General features: G+C 58.7%; 5 protein-coding genes across 5 annotated transcripts; 2 read left to right on the forward strand and 3 right to left on the reverse strand.

The window, feature by feature from the left end:
- Positions 1-1,273: 1,273 nt before the first annotated feature.
- BDZ90DRAFT_259944 (putative eukaryotic translational release factor 1) lies at positions 1,274-2,820 on the reverse strand (the record flags this gene model as incomplete). The annotated part of the gene is made up of 4 exons (XM_025508206.1): positions 1,274-2,269; positions 2,336-2,400; positions 2,479-2,701; positions 2,779-2,820. The coding sequence occupies 4 exons, from the start codon at positions 2,818-2,820 to the stop codon at positions 1,274-1,276; spliced, it is 1,326 nt and encodes a 441-aa protein (XP_025362732.1).
- A 238-nt stretch (positions 2,821-3,058) lies between these two features.
- On the reverse strand, positions 3,059-8,453 carry BDZ90DRAFT_163110 (hypothetical protein). Its single transcript, XM_025503628.1, has one exon. It carries the CDS (start codon positions 8,334-8,336, stop codon positions 3,180-3,182), a length of 5,157 nt encoding a protein of 1,718 aa, XP_025362733.1. The 5' UTR covers positions 8,337-8,453; the 3' UTR covers positions 3,059-3,179.
- Positions 8,454-9,175: 722 nt separating this feature from the next.
- On the reverse strand, positions 9,176-12,180 carry BDZ90DRAFT_246039 (hypothetical protein; the record flags this gene model as incomplete). Its single annotated transcript, XM_025507535.1, has 3 exons — positions 9,176-11,207; positions 11,279-11,808; positions 11,881-12,180. The coding sequence occupies 3 exons, from the start codon at positions 12,178-12,180 to the stop codon at positions 9,176-9,178; spliced, it is 2,862 nt and encodes a 953-aa protein (XP_025362734.1).
- A 904-nt stretch (positions 12,181-13,084) lies between these two features.
- BDZ90DRAFT_209358 (acid phosphatase/Vanadium-dependent haloperoxidase) lies at positions 13,085-13,900 on the forward strand (the record flags this gene model as incomplete). Its single annotated transcript, XM_025504043.1, has 1 exon — positions 13,085-13,900. A coding segment is annotated over one exon (816 nt), but the record flags the coding sequence as incomplete, so codon positions are not given.
- Positions 13,901-17,536: 3,636 nt separating this feature from the next.
- Positions 17,537-18,326, forward strand: BDZ90DRAFT_231880 (hypothetical protein). The gene has a single exon (XM_025506037.1). It carries the CDS (start codon positions 17,580-17,582, stop codon positions 18,267-18,269), a length of 690 nt encoding a protein of 229 aa, XP_025362736.1. The 5' UTR covers positions 17,537-17,579; the 3' UTR covers positions 18,270-18,326.
- The last annotated feature ends 142 nt before the right edge of the window (positions 18,327-18,468 follow it).

The following is an 18,468-nucleotide window of genomic DNA, read 5'->3' on the forward strand; positions in this document are numbered from 1 at the left end:
GAAGGGAAGGGAAAAGCATCGTGACTGGCAGGAGAGACCATGGGCCGTCTGCTTGTTCGCCGAAGGTTTGATACTTGGTGAGGCCGAGAGAGATGGAGAGGGCGACAGTGTGTTGTGGGTGGCCAACAAGGACAGGATGCTGGAAAATCCGCCAGGGGTGCTTAAGCTGGGCCAGAGGAGGAAGAAGGTCAGGACTTGATCTGCATAACGCGCCATGAGTGTGCATGGTCATCGCATCTCTACAACCCCTACACCTCAGCAGCGAGGCACTTGCTACCCACCTAAGCATCGGAGGAAGGCAGGCGACATTCAGAAAAGACTTTCGCAGAGACTCGGCTCTCGTGTCTCATCAGCATCAGGAGAGACGCAAAGCAGTACAAGCCTCTCAAGATAGCGCTTCAAGGAGATCTTGAGGCGAACACCATCTAATGCGAGCGGCTAGACACGGATCCCATCGAGCTTGGCCTTTGCCTGCGCGGCACCCCTTTGTCAAGCCGACACTCCTCGAGGCCACGAGAGGCAAGCACTCCTCGACCACGGGCATGCCTTGGTGGCCGTCTACACGTGCAATCCGGTCGCCTATCACCATGTATCGATCGTAAGCATCGACCACGTCCTATTTCTTCTCGTCAACGTCACACACATCTATACCTCATCAATCGATATCACATTCCTCACACCGCGACACACGAGGAGGAGATTCACAGTCTGAAGAGAGAGCTAAGATCTTCATTGACAGCTTGCTACTCGCCTTGCTCCCGTTTGATCAAAGCGACCGCGCAAAGCGTTTTTTGTATGCGGTGAAGTGCTGAGAGGAGGATTTGCTCGCTCTCCCAGTCAGCAGCCGACGCTGGTCTCCCTCCTTTAGCCAAGCATCTGGAGAGGTCGCAAAAGCGCGGCCGCCGCTGATGCGATTGATGCCATATTCGTCTGAGCTGGGATGAGGTCGACGCAATTGCAGATTGGCGTAAGTTGATGGCGCAGCGTTGCCTGCGTCTTCCCTGGCGGGAATGACCATCGAGCCACTGCTGCTTGCGGGCAAGGCCGGCCGGGCGCGATGCTTTGATGGCTGCCGCACCAGGGATCGAGTCTGGATCGCCATGCGTGCGCCTCTCCGAGCCCCAATCTCCGTCCTCGACATTCTCCCCGTTTTCCTTCCATTCCTCGTCGCTGCCAGCCACCTCGTGCCACCCCACGAGGCCAGCCGACAGCGACGGGCGCGACCTCGCCTCGCGCCTCTGGTGTTCCTGAGCCGCAAAGCACAACCTTGCCTTCATTCGTCATCACTGTCGTCGGAGAGGAACTCGCTCTCGTCCTCGTCAAGCTCGTTGAGCAGCTGCAGGTCCAGCTGGTAACGGAGCACTCCACCAATGCCACCAAAGCCACGCACGAATTGCATCCCCTCCTGAGATCGATCACTGACGAACTCAAGGCTGCAGCCGAATTGCTGGTAGTTCTCGGCGATCCACTCGAGAAGCGGCATAGGCTCGGCGGTCTGCTCCATTGGCTCGCCCGTGGCTGCGTCCTTGAAACGGTCGGTCTCCTTCTCCTGAGCAGGCGTGAGCATAAGCACAATCTCGCGCGCTTCAGAGTCCTTGAGCGTGTAGCGAGTGAGCTCCAGGTTCTCCCAAACAATCAATGTTTCGACCGCACCGGCATCGAGGGCCTTGAAGGTGTCTCCAACGCCGAAGCAGTACTTGCCCGTCTCGAGGGAAATCTCGTCAAAGTACTTTTGAATGAGCTTCTTCTCCTGGACGAACTTGACGTTCTGGAGCGACTCGGCGGAGAGTTCGATTGCTTGATTGAAGCCATTCTCGCCTCCGTAAGAGACGTCGACTGTGCGGATGACCTTGGGGGCGAGGCGATAGTCGAACATGTCCGACTGACCCAGCTCCGTCTTGAAGTCGGCGCTACCAGCGAGGACGAGACCGGCAACATTGCACTTGTTGTCGGTGATGAAGTGCTGCGTGGCAAGCTCGGCGACCTTGCGCACGTAGTTGTGGCGGGCCTCCTCTCTCAATCGGGCGAAACGGAGGGCAGATTGACCACCACGCCCGTGCTTCTTTGGAAGGTCGACGGAGAACTTGTGGATAATGTTGCGCGTGTTGCCTGAGAGGGTACCGAAGAGGGCACCGTTACCGTCCATGATGATGAAGCCAAAGGAGGCATCGGACTCGAGGAGCTCGCTGAGGGCTTCGGTGTGGAACTTGTTGTCACAGAGGTAAAGGGAAGTGTTGATCGGCTTGAAGGGTTCGAAAGAGATGTTGACCTGGCGTAGCGGTGAGGAAAGTCAGATCTTGCTCTCAAGGAATATACTTTTGTAACTGCGCCTCACCTTCTTCTCCTTGCCTTCATCAGTCAAGACAGTGCCACAGTAGACGACGAGACCATTGGGCGGGACTGAGAGGGAGCGAACAGCGCCGATCAGCATCTTGCTGCCCTCGTTCCAGGGTCTGTAGAGGACAGGCCCATACTCACTTCTGTTGTAAAGCTTCAGCCTCTGCTGGGTACTCGTGATAGCCGCCAAGACGGACAAACGGTTGACCCGCGACTTGATGTTCGAGGCAGTGCCGTACTCCTGGGTCAACATGTTAGAGAACTGAGATACCTGCGACTTTGGCGGAATGACGAGGGAGATCATCGAGGTACCTGCACCTCGGGCATTGTCCAGAGACTTGACGAGCTTCTTGACTTTCCAGATCTGCAGCGGTGGGAAGGGACGATCTCGGTCAGAGACAAAGTCGCAGAGGCTAACGAGGCAGGCCGCTATCGCCTTACCTGGATATTCTGCTCCTCTTGGGAGGGAGTTTGTCCTGACATGCTGGGAATGGATTCGTGAGGGGTGGCGAAAGGAGCAAGGCAGGGCAGGGCGGAGGCAGTGGAGATGATCCAAGTGATGAAGAGCAAAGGCACCAACCACCAACCAAGTCTCGTCCTCGCCGCCGTCCTCGCCTCCGCCGCCTCCGCTTGTCCCGCGAAGAAGTGATCCAAAATCTGCGCCCTCGAGTCACCACGTGGCTGGGGCGCAACCACGGCCGTCGCCCCTCACCCAGCAGCCTCGAGTCCTCTAATTGATCCATTGTCCACGTCAAGTGAATAAGAATGGGTATCGCATCGAACAACATCAAGGTTCCCACACTTGGAGCAGCCCCCCAACAACCCTTTTACCGAGGTAGCAATCACCGTCCAGTCTCAACAGGCCCGCCCTCCTCGCCCTCCCTCACCTTGGCCATCTCCTCATCCGCCCTGGCCAACGCCCTTTCCATCTGTCGCTCATCCCTCTTCTCACTTCTCATACGCTGCGCCTGCGTCAGACTCTCGACATAGCTCTGCCATTTGACGAGCTCCGCCAAGAGGTAATTGCTCTTCCTCTCCCAGTTGCTCAAAGCACGCCCAAAGTTGGTTCCACGGGGTGAATAGAGGGACAGCATCGGTTGACGAAGCTCATTGTGCTCTGTCAGGTCGTGCTCTGTACGGGCAATGTAAGCAAGGCAAGAGTCAATTTGCTCTTCCTCGCGGAGCGTGCTGGCGACAGTTGGAGGCTGCGGGGCTTTCCATTCGTTGATGTAGGTGCGCTCGTTACCGTGCCCTGTGTAGACGAAAGAGCGTACCGACGGGGCACCGCCACCGCTGGATGAGGGCGCCACACCAGAAGGAGCAGGACCGCCACTGAGTCTTGAGGAGCGACGTGACGAGTCGTTGCCGATGGAAAGGAAGTTGGCACGACTGCTTCGCCCACTACGCCCACTGCGCCCGCTGCGCCCACTGCGGATGCTAGACGATCTGCCCTGCGAGACGTACATGGCCCCACTGTCAGCGGTAGAGTCGCGGAGTACCTCCGACTCGCCCAAGTCATCCACGCTCATCGAGCCTCGGCCGATCAAGCTGTCATACGACGCAGACCCTGTGCCGCTGCTCGAGGGAGCGACAAGGTTCCAACCATACTCCATGTTCGACACTCCACCGGCCAAGGGCTGCTTGCTAAGCCTGGCCGCCCAGTAGTTGCACGTCGACAGCCACTCCTGTACCAAGTCTTCAGTCCCTGCTTGGAAGAAGTAGACAGCTCCCGATGCAAGCGTGAGGGCAAAGACATGCGGGCGGGCCTTGTTGTAGCCCGGAGGAGGGAGAGCATGCGCCAAAGCGTGGGCCAGAGTGAATTCGCCCAACTTCGTCGCGTTGGAGAGCCAATTACCACCCCCTACGGCTGATGCTGCCTTAGAAGAGCTGGTGCTGGAGGCTTGCTGACCAAATGTGAACATGCTCATGACTCCCTTTTGGATGACGACGAAGACCTCGGTCCAGCTCTTGTCCTTCGCCCTCTTCGACGGAGTCTCCCAGTAATGCTTGCGCGTCAGAACACCCTCCTTTGCCCACGGAGGGCCAATTAGTGCTAGCTCATCGTCAGAGATGTCGTCGTCTGCGTCCATGTCCGCCCCATTCTGGTCCTCATCCTTCGTCTCCTTGACCAGCGATGTGGTGAGCATGCTTGCGAAGCCTAGCGTGCCAGGCGCAGCGGTACTTGACGGCGTAGTGTTGGCCTTTTCTCCTCCTGAAACAGGGGCGTTGTTCGTCTCCCAGCTCGTCATGGAGCTACCCGGAGTCAGAGTATGGGCAGTCGTCTCTCCCATTGACCTCGACCCCACCGAAATCTGCGAGCCGCCAGCACTCCCAATGCTCCCAGTCGCACCGCCACTATTGTCATCACGGAAGCTCTGCGCGGCGAGCAGACCCTGAATGCCACGTATGCTCCCACGCTTAAGCTGCGCAATCTTTCCACCAGCACCGCTGCCACCGCTGATGCTTCCAGTAGGCGCGCCGCTCATTGACATGCGACCACGGCGCTGTGAGCCGGTGATAGTCGCGTCCCCTCCGTCTGCGGCGCTGCCGCCCATGGGCAGGCGGATGCGCTCTTGCTTGACTGCGCCGTACATGTCCTTGAGGAGGGCATCCAGCTCGATCTCTTGACGACGGTCAGAGAGGTACAGGCCTCGACCTGCTGCTCCCGCAGTGGCACCGCCAGTGCCTCGCGACCAACTGGAGGGCGTGCTGCGCCCACCGCCAGCAATGATACTGTCTCTGGGAGAAGCGGTGGAAGAGGCGTGGCGCAGGGTGGAAGCATGACTGACGCTGGGCGGTAGACCGGCAGAGGCAGTATGAGCTGTCGTGTTGGTATCATAGCTATGCGCCACACTTCCGCTGCCCCCACTCTTGACGCTCATCGAATCTGCATCTCTCCCTGAAGCCATGCTACCTCGCACTGTCCCCTGACCCTTGCCGATTGTAGCCTCTTGCTGTTGCTGGTTCTCAGAGACGGCCAACATGGTGTTGCGGACGAACTGCGGGCGGGTCATCCTTTCAGAGATGTCGGCCACGTGCAGATCCGTGTTGAGGAGAAGGAGAGAGAAGACTACTGCGTGTACGTTATCTTGTGAGCCGTACGTGCTTGCCACTCCCTTGGCGCTGCTGCTCGTCAGCTGGCACTGCCAGTATCGTTGACTGAAGGCACCCAAAATGCGGTCCACTTGTTGTGTCTCCGCCCTCAACCAAAGCCTGTCACACAGCTGTCGAAGCGCCGCGTCCAGTCGAAGGTCTTTGAAGTCGAAGTGGTCGAAGTAAAGGCGGCGCGTTGCTTCCTTCAAGGGGCCAATCCCGCCAAGCCATTCGGCAATCTTCTCCTTCGCCATCCAGGAAGTGCTAGTAGGATCGTCCTCGGATGAGGCCCAGCATTTAGCCGCAAGCTCCCGTGCTGAGTCAAGGAGACCGTCGTCTATGCTTGTGGTGAGCATGGAGGAGGCGCCGCCGCTAGAGGCGCCGGTGATGGTGGTTGCTGTTGTGTTGGCATTGCTGCTGGCATGGGAAGGTCGACCGCTCGTAGGAGCGCTGCTGCCCTTGAACCCATCAGATGAGGATCCGCCAATCGAGCTAGGAGGAGCGATGTTGGCTCCGCCGGTACTGCCGGCGATTGGCCCTCTTCCACTTGCATTACTGTGCATGCTTACGCGACCAATCTCAGAGGGTAGCGGTCCGATATCAGAGACGTCGCGGCGCTGAGATACGGGGAGCGCGCTTCTAGGGCCCGTGCCCGCCAGCACTGCCTTACCGCCGAGGGAGGGCGTGGGATCATCGTCTGTAACTGAAGCTCCGCCCATCTCAGTGGGCTGTTGTGGCTGCGGAATCAGACGAATGCTGCGCTCCGGATGCTTTTCGAGGTCGTCCTCGTCATCAATTTCCTCGCTTGACGAATCATCCAAAGGGTCGTTACCATCTTCACTCTCATCGCTAGCTCTATGCGGTGCTTGACGCGCCGTCCTTGTGGAAGGGTAGCCCGAGCTCTCGCTCTCCGCAGAGGGACGGCTCACCGCTTCACGTAGGGCAGCAGCCGCAGCACCTGCACCGCTGGTTTCGCTGCCCTCTGCGGCCGTCTCGAAGCTCACAAAACTCGTGGCGGACTGGTTGCCTCGGCGATGAGGGCTGCGAGCTGTGCCGGTAGAAGCCGCGGTAGGAGCGGGCCCAGAGAGCGACGCAGACGAGTCGCGAACTGCATCGCCATCGTTCGGTGCGGTCAGGACCGAGTCGTTCGTGGAAACGCCCGAGTCTGCCACAGTAGAGTCAATCGTCTGGAAGTTCTCGCCCTCTGGTGAGGCGGCCGAGCTTGGCGTCTGAGGGGCAGCAGAGGCCGAGCTAGGGCGAGCAGCGGACTTGCCGGAGGACTTGACGCCAGCTGCAAAGGGGCTGCGGCTGCGTTCCCAGGGTCGACCGAAAGGAGGTACTGGCGTCTGAGGGTCGCCCGCAGTACCGCCGGCGCCGCCGTTGTCCTGCCCGTGCGTCGACGCTGACACAGTCCTGCGCTCCGAACTCTCATCCGGTGTAAGGCTGCGGCTGACATTTCTTGACGCTGCAGGCGAAGTGGGCGCACTTCTCGCCGTACGTGGCTGGTTAGCGTCGTCATGAACCTTCAGGGTGGCTCCACTACGCTGCTGCTGCTGCTGCTGCTGTTGCCCCTCCTGGCCCATCCCGATCCCCAAGCCTAGCTGAGGCAACTCCGGGCTAGGCCCCCAAGTAGCCTTTGGCGTGAACTTGGTCTTGTTCTCCAGATCATGCGCGCTAGCTTTGAGCGTCTCGTCCATCTCGGTCTCCCAGGCTTTGATAGCTGTTCGCAGCTCCTGGCCCGAGGCGCTCGACTGGACAGAGGACCCGCCTTTGCTCGCCATCTTGGCGTGGCCTTGCGGCGCTTTGTTGCGAGAGATGCTGTTCGAGGAGGTAGAGGCGGCCCAATCGCCGAACTTCGTGGGGATGCTTGGCACTTGCGGGACGTCATTTCGGATGGGCGGGGAGCCGGGGATGGAGGGGCGACGCTTGCTGCCGCTGAGGATCACGGTTGCATTTGACGTTGCCGGGCCGCTGCTTTGATGGTGGAGAGAGGGCGTGCTGGCTCCTGCCGCGGCATTCTGGTTGCGAATGTACGTGGGTGCTCGGAAACGCTTGAAGAGCGTGCTCGTCTTCTTCATGCGGTCCTTGAGCGAGGAGGACTGCGTCGCTGCCCCGCCGCTGTCGGTCAGCACTCCGAGATCCTCATTAGAGCTTGACCTGCCTGACGAGACTCGAGGCGGCGGCTGCGGTGGTGGGGCGGGGGGCAATGGACGGGAGAGCATCGATGTTCGTGGGATCGATGTTGTCCTCTCTGGCTTTACCACGTCAGATGCAGCAGTTGGACGGGTGCTCGTGGCGTCCGGATAGGCTGGGATGCCCACCGTAGGGGAAGCCCTGGGCGCGGCTGCTGCACTGTCGCGCTGCGAGGATGAAAAAGCTGACGAAGCAGCCGCAGTCTTTGGCGGCAAAGAAGGGCCAGGACTCTGGACGCTGGTCGCTGTAGGCGTAGGCGTACGAGAACGCGAGACCCGAGGCGTAGACTCTGCTAGCGTCCGCGGTGAGAAGCCGGTGTCTCCACTATCGTCGTCGTAGTCGTCTGCGACGCCTCCCGTTTCTCTCAGTTGGACAGTCTCGTTACTAGCCAAGATGGCCTCAAAGCTCTTGCCAACTCGTCCAGGAGGAGCAGATGCAGCACCAGCCTCGTTGCGTCCCGAAGAAGCAGAGCTGAAGGACTGGACAGTGCTGGCCGTCGCAGGGCGAGAGGACGATGCTCCGGCCACTCCTCTTCGGAAGGGCCAACGTCGAGAAGTGGATGTCGACGTCGCACTAGTGTCGTTGGAGTTGATATTGACGGTGCTGTTCTGAGACGAAGAAGAGCGGCGATGTCGTTGCTGCTGTGACGAGGTGCGAGGAGGCCCGGCGCGAGGTCCACTACTTTGCTGCGACGAGTAGGACAAAGAAGACATTGCGATCCGACGACGTCGTCGACGACTCGATGAGGGACGAGAGCGAGTTCCAATTCGGGGTGAGAAGGCCCTTGCTTGGCTTGCTTGCTTGTGTGCTTGCTTGCGCTTTGCTTGCTAGCTGCTGCAATCGCAAGCGAATGGTCGAAGACGGACCTGAATCTCCTCCGATCCACACAAGGAGAGCGGCGTCAATCTACGCCCCAGAACAGTCGACCGAGGGGGTCTGACTGGGTAATGACGCCGTTGCGAAGTGATGAAGAGTCGGCCTGCGTGTGGACGCAGAGGCGGGCCGGCTTTGCGCTCGGGCCGCTCGATGTGAGGAGAGGCTGGAGAGGGGCAGCAGCAGGAGGCCAACACGCTAGGGACGCAAGGAAAGGCAGGACGTGCCCGAGCGAGGGTGGGAAAGAAGATGCAGAAGAAGGCCTTTGCGGGAGTCACGGACGAAAGGAAGAGGGCACAGCGAGTGGGAGAAGGAGGGAGGCGGAGAAGTGAGCAAGGCCACAGGAGGTGAGGTGGTGAGAAGGCGTGAAAAGACAAAGAAAGCGCACCTGAGAGGCGACGACGTCGACGCCTGCAGCTGGATGGGCTCAGACTCCGCTGACGCCCCCCAAGTCAACCAACACTTGCGGCCACCCAAAATGCTCACTCGACTTGTGCCTCCTCGTGCCTCCTCGTGCCTCCTCAATCCTCGCTGTTTCGCGGCGAAATGCTATATATTGAAAAGAGATGGCTGCACAATAACAAGGGCAGCGCAAAGTGACCGCCATCGAGCCTAAGCATGCCCTGCTGTCATGGTCTCCTCGCGCTGCCATTACCAATTACCACTCCTTGCGTCTGCCTCACGCGTCGGCCATGAGCCTGGCCAAATCCTCGTTCGCTCCATCCGCCGCCGTCTCGGTCACCTCGAAAGCGGGATCACTACCAGAAGCGCCCTGAGCCGACCAGCCCATTCCTCTAGCATACGCAGCTTCCGATCGGTCCAGAAGCAGGTCAAGCGTCTTCTGCGAGATGACCTCGTCGTCCTCCCCAGCAAGCTGCACCTTCTCCCCCTCGAGCGCAAGTAGCGAACGAGCCATATCTACCATGCTCTCATTCTTGCCCGATCCACCGCCACTCTTCGATCCACCGCTCAGAGCATCAGAGACAGCCCCCGCCGGCAGCTTGAATGCCCCATTCTTGATCACAATCGCCTCGAGCTTGCGCTTATCCCCAGCGCGCTTGAGCAGGCGCGACTCGACCGTATTCGCGCTCACAAGTCTGAAGATCAGGACTGGCTTCTTCTGTCCGATGCGATGGACACGGTCCTGCGCCTGAAGGTCCATCTGTGGATTCCAATCGCTATCATAGAAGATCACCGTGTCTGCTGCGACGAGGTTGATCCCAAGTCCACCGGCGCGAGTGCTGAGAAGGAATAGCTTGACGCTATCCTCACTAGAGTCCTCGTTGAATGATTTCATCTGCGCTCGACGTACCTCCTGCGCCGTGGTACCGTCAATGCGGCACGTCTTAAAGTTCTTGTACTCCTCTGCCCAGTCCTGAATAATGTCGAGGATGGTTGTGAATTGGGAGAAGATGAGGACCTTGTGTTTTTTGGCGAAGAGAGCATCCAATAGGCGATTAAGGAGCAGCATCTTTCCGCTCGCAGTGACGAGGGACTTGTCAATCAGCTGTTGGCCATCTGGCTCACGAGGCCAGTCGAAGAGATAAGGGTGGCAGCAGATCTTTCGGAGCTGCATGAAGAGGTTCTGCAGCTTCATATTGTTGATCTCGCGCTGCGCTTGGCGGATGGAGAAGAGCTTGCCCTGACGCTCTTGCTCCTTGAATGAGGGGGGCTCGGGAGTGGGGTCACGGCCGACGTCCTCGCCTCGCTCGATGCGCTTGGCAAAGACGTCTTCGTCCTCCTCGGCGTAATTGATTTTGCTGGTGCGACCTTTGCGACGGCGCGACATGGCAGAGCTAGTCGGCCCGCTAGACGATGACGCTGCTGCCGCCGATGACTTGCCATTGGTCTTCGCCTTTGACTCTGTCCAGGATGCAGACGACGACCCCTCCGCCTCATCATTCTCGTCCTCTCCCTCGCTCTCTGGCTCATTGCCAAGGATTTTCTTGATCTCCTCCCACTTAAGGCCAGTCTTGCGCTCGAGAAGCCAACGGCGCACATTGCCGTGGACGCAGCGATCATAGAGCTCCTTTTGCAGCGGTGAGAGCGGGGCGTATAGGAGATACTCTTTCTTCGGAGGCAGCGTCGTCTCGACGTCCGTCTTGATGCGACGCAAGAGAAAGGGCTTGAGGATGGCATGAAGTTGTGTGATGACGGACTTGCTGTCCTCCTTTGACAGAAGACGATTCGAACCGCCCTCGTTGTGAATATCGGAGAAATCGAACCATTTTTCGAACGTCTCGAGGTCATCGAAGATATCGGGCAAGATGAAGTTGAGCAGTGACCAGAGCTCCTTGAGGTTGTTATGGAGTGGCGTTCCCGTGAGGATCAGACGCTGCGCACTGCTGAAGCGCTTGAGCTCTTGTATGAGCTTGCAGTTCATGTTCTTGAGGCGGTGCCCCTCATCGACAACGATGTATTTCCACTTGAGGTGGGAGAGGTGGACGCGATCCATCATTGCGACCTCGAAGCTGGTGACGACGACGGGGAAGGCCTTCTTTTCTTCGCTCGTCGAGGGATAGTGAAGGTGGCGACGGAGACTAGCGCGCGCCTTCTTGTCTTGAGCGTGGTACATGAGAGCGGGGATCCCTGGCGTGAATCGTTCGAACTCGTTGACCCAATTGGCAATCGTAGAGAGTGGAGCGACGATGAGAAAGGGACCCCACACGCCCTTGCTGCGAAGGTGAGCCAAGAAGGCAATCGTCTGGAGCCTGCATGCGGAAAGTAGGTTGCCGTCAGTGATGACACTTCGAGACGCAATGTGACTACGGTGGATACATACGTCTTACCCAGCCCCATCTCGTCGGCAAGAATGCCGTTAAGACCATTCTCGTAGAGGCTCACGAGCCATTCAAAACCATCGAGCTGGTAGTCTCGCATCTCGGCGCCTGTGACCAGAGCTGGCTGGCGTGAGCGGTGCGGTTGCTGCTGCGAGGCTGGCACAGGCGTGCCCCTATTGCTCTTCTGCTTCTTGCTTTGAAGGTCGTCCTTCGTGAGATAGTCTGAGATCTCAATATCGCCCTCCTTTGGCTTTCTCTTGTTGACCACAGACTTCTTCTGAGGCGCGCCATCATCATGTCCATTCGCCTGCGGTTTGTCCTCTGCCTCACCAGCTCGGGTGGTCCTGCCTACAGGGGCGCTCTTCGCAGCACTGCCGCTACCCTCTGTTCCTCCCTCTTCCTTGGCTGCCTTCTTGGCAGCTGCTTCAGCCCTCGACTTGCGCTCGCGCTCCATCTTGTCCGACATGATCTTGGAGTAGACGCCTGAGCGCTGGAGCAGAAACTTGAGCTTCTGCGCACGCTTCTGGTGCTCCTACGAGAGCGAGGCAGATCAAAGACATGGTCAGGCGTCGGACTCGATTTCAGTGTCTCTGAAGCTTCTCACCTCCGAGTCTTCTTCCTCTTCCTTCTGCTGCTGCTTGCGACGTTGAGCCTCCAACTTCTGCTCATCTGTCATCTTTGGTCGTCCTCTGCCGTTTGACGTTGAGGGTCCAGCTGCGCTCGAGCCGCCGTTCTTGTCACCACCGTTCGATTGCTCCTCGTTACCGTTTTCGGGTGCTTCGTCGCCCTGATCAAGAGCTCGAGCGCTGGCGAGTAGCTCAGCATCGTTGGAGTCGTCTGCTCCTGGTGTCGACTCCATCGAGTTGTTGGCCGTTGACCAAGCAGAGGAAGATTCACCGGCCATGCTTCACCAGGCGACAACTGCCGATGTTGACGTGGCAATGGGCAGCAAGCAATCTCGCGGGCCAGCTCCGGCGGCTTGTGATGATAACAGGGCAAGTGATCAAGGCACACCATCGTTCCATTCTCGCTCGCCTCTCCGTCGTCCGTCGTTGCTCAGTCAGCTCGTCGCCCTCTGGAGGACCCACTTTGTGAGCGCGACGCGCGCCTCCCACGTGGCGTGACGACTCGTCAGGCACACCGCCGCTCGACTTCGAGCATAATCGTCGCGAGGCGATGAATGAAGAGGCATGCCCTTTTGCCCATCGAGATGGAAGGGTGCCCTCTATGCCTTTGTTTGCACCTGAACTCATCGCCTCCTTTCCATCACACGACCCGTCCTCGAAGTCAAGTATCCCCTTCTTTGATCCAATGCCAAGAAATCCAAGGCTATTTCCGATGCACCGACGCCTGACCCCGCCCCCTCTCAACTTCGGCGTCGTAAATTCCACGGCGCGGTGCAGAGCTGCTATGAGCTGCACTATGAGCTGCTGCGACGCCTTTATCCTTCTGACCATCACTACAACTCACTCCTTGAACGACATCCTTCACCGCCCAGCGCCCTCCTTTCCTTTCATCACTCATTGAGTCACCTTTTCAAAGCTTATTCTCCTCTCGTCGTCATAGTCTTGCTCTCGCCGTACGCCGATTCCACGCCCCGCGCCTCCACCTCGTCTGCCACGGCCGATCACATCAACCTTCCCTTGCTGTACAGCGTCCAGCAACCAGGCATGGCCGACCGCGAGGACGGCAATCACAATGGCGGCGGCGGCTCTCATTTCGCTGATCCAGATCAGCCAGGGCGAGACGCAGCTCACGATGGCTTCGCCGACCAGCTCCTAGCGCCTGCGACTGAGTGGGCAGAGACGCTGCAATGGTCCAAGGGCAAGACGAAGACCAGTAGCCGACGTCGTCTGCAGCTCGTCGTCTCCTATGCTCCCGACTGGATACTTACGCTGCTTCTTGCCGGTATGCTGGCTTTCTTGGACACCGCACATGGCTTCCGTCGAGAGTTCTCCCTCACCGACCCTTCACTTCAACACACCTACGCCGAGCACCAGCGAGTGCCAATGTGGCTCCTCGTTCTTCTCGCCGTCATTGTTCCCATCTGCATCCAGGCGCTCATCTCCCTCGTCGTCGCTCGCTCCTTCTGGGACTTTCACGCTTCTCTACTCGGATTGGTCGTCACGCACGCCCTCACGGTCACCACCACGACAATTATCAAGATTTCCGTTGGTCGTCCGCGCCCTGACCTGATCGATCGCTGCCAGCCACGCGCTGGCGCGACGAATGCTCCGATTTACGGGCTCGTCACAGACGCCATCTGCACGAACCCGCTCAACGAGCACCTGGTCTCAGACGGGTTCCGCAGCTTCCCCTCTGGCCATTCAAGCGCTGCCTTCGCAGGACTGACGTTCCTCTCGCTCTATCTGGGTGGCAAGTTCCATCTCTTTGGCAGAAAGGGCCACGCTGGGGTATCGTGGATCGTCTGGCTCCCCATGCTTGGCGCGACGATGATCGCCGTCTCTCGCACGATGGACTACCGACACCACGCCACAGATGTCATCGCGGGCGGTATCCTGGGAGCAGGCGTTGCCGTAGGGACATACTTCCTTTACTACCCTTCGCTCTGGGACTCGCGCTGTCACAAGCCGTGGGCTCCTCGTGTTCCGCGGTATCGCTTGCAGCGCGGCGTCACTCACCAAGCCGACGTGGAAAACGCAGGTTCTGCAGAGTCGCGTCATCGCCTTGCTTCCAATGCTAGCGGTAGTAGTGACTACGGTGAAGCTCAAGCGGCGAGTGGGAGCAGGAGGGACAATGTTGGCAAGCATACCGCGGTCTAATGGCGGACAAGGCAAAGAAGCTGCAACATGCGTTGCAGCACCATGTAAATAATCGACTGGCTCTCTCGATGGCTCTCGACAACAAGTCTGCTCAAATCTTCTCTAATGTTTTCAATGCAGCAATACCATCCTCATCATCATGCGTTATCATCTCGCGCACCGCCACTCTGCGTCTGAGCACCGTAGACGCGTCGCCACGCCTCGCCAGACGGACTGGGCTCGCTTGCGTCCTGCCTCGACGAGAAGCGGTGTGCGGGGCGACGTCGAGAAGTGCAGTTCAATCAATCTCGAGCCGCGAGCACAGAGACTACCTTGATCAATGCACGCTTTCGCTTCCTTGCTTTCTTTCCATCCCTACCATCATCCGTTTCCGTTCCCGCCAGCGTATACAACGACATCGCTACATCCCCTTCAGCCCTCGTACAGAGGCGGCTGGCAAGATGGCCAGGTGAGTGAGCTCGGCACCGACATCGAAGCGCAGCGATGAACACACGTTGCGGGCTTTCAGTGCTGATGGCGACCTTGTTACTACCTTTCGCTCGCCCCATCTGCCGTGACCGCAGAGGCAAGCTCAACAAGCTCACCAAGGCCGAACGCGAGTCGCAGCGTGCAGGCGCAGATGTACTCTCCTGGGTACACGGCGGCGGCCTGGCCTCGGAACTGTCCTCCCTCCCCTTCGCTTCCAGTCTGCGCTTCCCCTTTGAGGACCTCTTCGTCAACGATGCTCTCGATCAATGCGACCAGTAAGTAAGAGAATCAAGTGCAATGAAAGGCTCACAGGTTGATTACCGGCATCTTTGTGCGTTCCTTGCGCTCGCAGCGACGAATCCAACCAGAATCTGCAGAAGGTCTCAAAGATGGTCCATGAGCTTGCACTCAACCTCTATCGCATGACGCTGGGCTACATGATGAAGAAAAGGATGCAAAAGCAGCAAGAGACGGTGCTCAGAGTGCGTGCTGGATCTTGGATGGCGGATTCGGCCGCTTACCGCCCACTATCCCACCATCCGCCACCACCCGCTCCTCCTCACCACAGGTCGGATTCACCAAAGTCATTGCCAGGTGCGGGCTGCACTCGCGCTCCCTTCTTACGGCTTGCGGCTCCGAGACCACTCGCAAGGACATCGAGAAGGAGCTCGTGGCAACTTGCAAGGAGGAGAGCTTCAGCGACATCGCCCTGAGACGCACCATCTCGAGCATCTTTGATGCCCTATGTGATCTAGTAAGCACGAGAGACTTCGATGAGTGAGATTCACGCTCACAATCACCTCTGCTCCGCATCGATAGGCTCGCGATCACGGTCGAGACCTCTCCTTGTGGGGCCCACCCTGCGTCTGCTCTCTCTCAGCCTACGGCAATTGCCTCGAGAAGCTCGTCATCAGCACTGGGCCGTCGGACTACATCGCGAAGCCCATCAGCCAGCTCTCAAAAGCCTCCGAGACGCATCAGTGGCTCTCTGTCCTCATCGATGCTGGCTGCTTTGGCGATACCAAGAGCGCAGGCTACCCTGACAAGGAGGTCACTGGCACAGCGTGGAAGCAGCTCATTGAGGCGTGCTGGGATAAGCTCAAAGACGTCTGTTAGTGCGCGGAGCATAGGGCGCAATCGGCGAGCAGCGACTGACTTGCTTGCGTCTGCTGCTTCGCACCATGCAGCCACGGACATAATCAAGAAGGTCGACCCGCTCAAGGCGCAGTGTGCCAAGACGGCCGTGGCCATCATCAACGAAACAGAGCCTATTGACCTCTTCTGGGCCATCACCCTCCACGAACTCCGGTCGTCAGACGAATGCAGTAGCGAGAGTAACTGCTGGGCACCACGCTTCTCATCTCACAAATCGTCAGGCTGCGAGAGCCACGACTCTAAGCCGAAGCGACCTGTTGATGGCGAGAGCTTGGAATGGCAGGCCGCCATGGAGCGTCTCTTCCACATCGACTCGGATGTGACGGCCGAGGAGAGCCTCTCAGGTCTGATCAACTTGATCAAGAAAGCTGAAGGTCTCGACATCATTGGCAACAAGAGCAGGATGACTACAATCGCCACTCGTGGCCGTCGCTTCGTCGCTCGTGCCATCAAGGATCTGGGACAAGCCGCCTTCTCTGCTGGATCATGCCTAGCCGCCGTGGAGCGATTCACTTGGGCCATTGGCTATGACCCGGACGAGGCTGTCTACCCAATCAGACGAGCGATGTGCCTCCTCAAGATGCAGTGCTGGGCGCAGGCGGAGAGCGACTGCAATGTATCGATTGCTCTGGCCAGTAGGAACCCCATGGCTTACTTTCAACGAGGGGTCAGTCGAGCTCACCAAGGCAGAGATGACGCAGCAAAGAGTGGTGAGCGCAGCATGACCTTGGCTGACGGTCATTGATATGCTGACTACGCTGCACCCACGCTGACAGATTTTCAACAAGCCATACGCTATGACAAGGAGCTCGGTTCCGGCTCTCGCGACTTCCAGAATATGGCTGCGACGTATCTTACGCGCCTCAAGAACAAGCCCGATTTATTCAAAAAGGCATCGCCCGCGCACATGGAAGTGGCATGGGCAGACGCATGGCATGATGAGCGTCAGACCTATCGAACCATCCCTGCTGGGGGCGCGAGCAGCAAGGACAGCAGCAACAGCCACAAGACCCCGGCGGTGCCGATCAATGCGTCGCTCACTCTAGAAGATGTCGCGCCGGTCCCACTCAGCATCATGTCTCGCGTGCCCGAGCTGAAGCCTCTCTACACGTCACTGATCACGGGCAAAGCAGTGCGAATCCCAGTGGAAGGCAATGCCACGAAGTACAACGAATCGCAATGCACCATCAATGGTGAGCCACAGACAAGCGCAAGTGCGAGCAGTAGCAGCAATGCGTCCCCTGTCATGGAGAACAAGCGAATTGGACCCGATCGTTGGACGACCCCCGCAAGCTCGAAGGAGAGTCAGGCCAAGGCCGCGTCGTCGCCCATGTCTAAGCCTGAAAAGAAGGCTGCCAGCTCCCACACGACATCACCGGTCAAGAAGAGAGCACCTGCATCCACGACAACGACGAGCGCCAAGCATGCAGGCAGCAATGGCTCGACTATGGCAGTTAAGATAGCGGAGAAGACGACGGCACCTAATGCGAAGCAGGGCTCGCCTATTGCCGCTCAACGAGATGCTAAGCTGGATGCGGCACCTGCTAAGGCCCCTACTGCGTCCGCATCTGAGCCTGCTTCCAAGGCCAAGCTTGCTGCGCTCTCGGCAGCAGCGGCCAAAATCGTCGCTGCTCAGCCAGCCACCGCAGCAAGGAAGGCGCCAGTCACCAAAGGCAAGCAGAAGGAGCAGCAACCACCCGCAGCCGCCAGCGCAGGGCCCAAGCAGCCAGTTCGAGCAGCGGCGCAGAGCGTGAGCGCAACTATGAACACCGCGGCCGTCACCTCCGGGTCCAAGGCAGAGATACAGCACTGGCGAGACGCTATGTACAGTGACAACATTGTCGATCTCAACGAAGGTGCCAGTTCCTCTTACTCGACTGGTAAGTCCACCAAGCACATGCCTCCTCCTCCTCTGCGCGTCGACACTCAGGCCAAGGCAGGCAGCAGCAAGCAGGTCGCTGCTCCCGCAGCTGCAGCTTTCAGCAGCCCTTCTCAGTCTTCGTCGAGCCACCCCTCCCACGCAGGCCCGTCTTCCTCCTCGCCCCGATCCTCATTGTCTCCAGTAACGCCCGTAAAGAGGCAGAGGCAGTTTTCATCATCCGCCTCAATGTCCACGTCTCCACCCACCACGGACACGAGCCTGACTACTGCCGCCACCTCGACATCGGCGCACGCGTCCATGCATGCGCACAACAAAGTACGCGGCCACGACGTTCCGCCTCCTAGGCTTGATACCTTCACCTGGCGCGCCAGTGACGGTGAGGCTGCGGGAGAGACGTTCCGCACGCTGGCTCCTGCTATGCGGCCCTACCCCATGGGATCTGCAGATGCGCTCAGCAAGACAGTGGACACGCAAGCCCTCTGGCAGCAGCAGCTGATGGAGCAAATCTGCTTTGCATGGATGTTCATCCGCCTCGTGCGTGCCAGGCTTGGCTGGGAGCATGAGGGCAAGAGGGGGGAGAAGAGGCGAAATGAGGAGTCGGAGAGAAAGGTCAAAATAGCAAGGGAGGGGCGGGGAAAGGAGCCGCAAGGATTGAAGAAGGGATTTCTGGTCAACAAGAGTGGGGTCAAGACGAAGGCTAAGTGATTTGTGACAGGAGACCGCAACGAAAGGCTGGCGCGAGCAAGCAGCAGACGCGCACACAGGCCCAGAAGACGATCCCACCGGCATTTGGCCAGTAGACGATCTCGAAGATGTCAAAGCAGTCATGCGCTGCCGGTTACCAGGCAGTCACAACAATGTCACGACCTTCTCAGCGTCATCCATACCAATCACGGCTCTATCT

The sequence above is a fragment of the Jaminaea rosea genome (assembly GCF_003144245.1).
Source record: "Jaminaea rosea strain MCA 5214 unplaced genomic scaffold BDZ90scaffold_5, whole genome shotgun sequence".
NCBI classification, from domain to species: domain Eukaryota; kingdom Fungi; phylum Basidiomycota; class Exobasidiomycetes; order Microstromatales; genus Jaminaea; species Jaminaea rosea.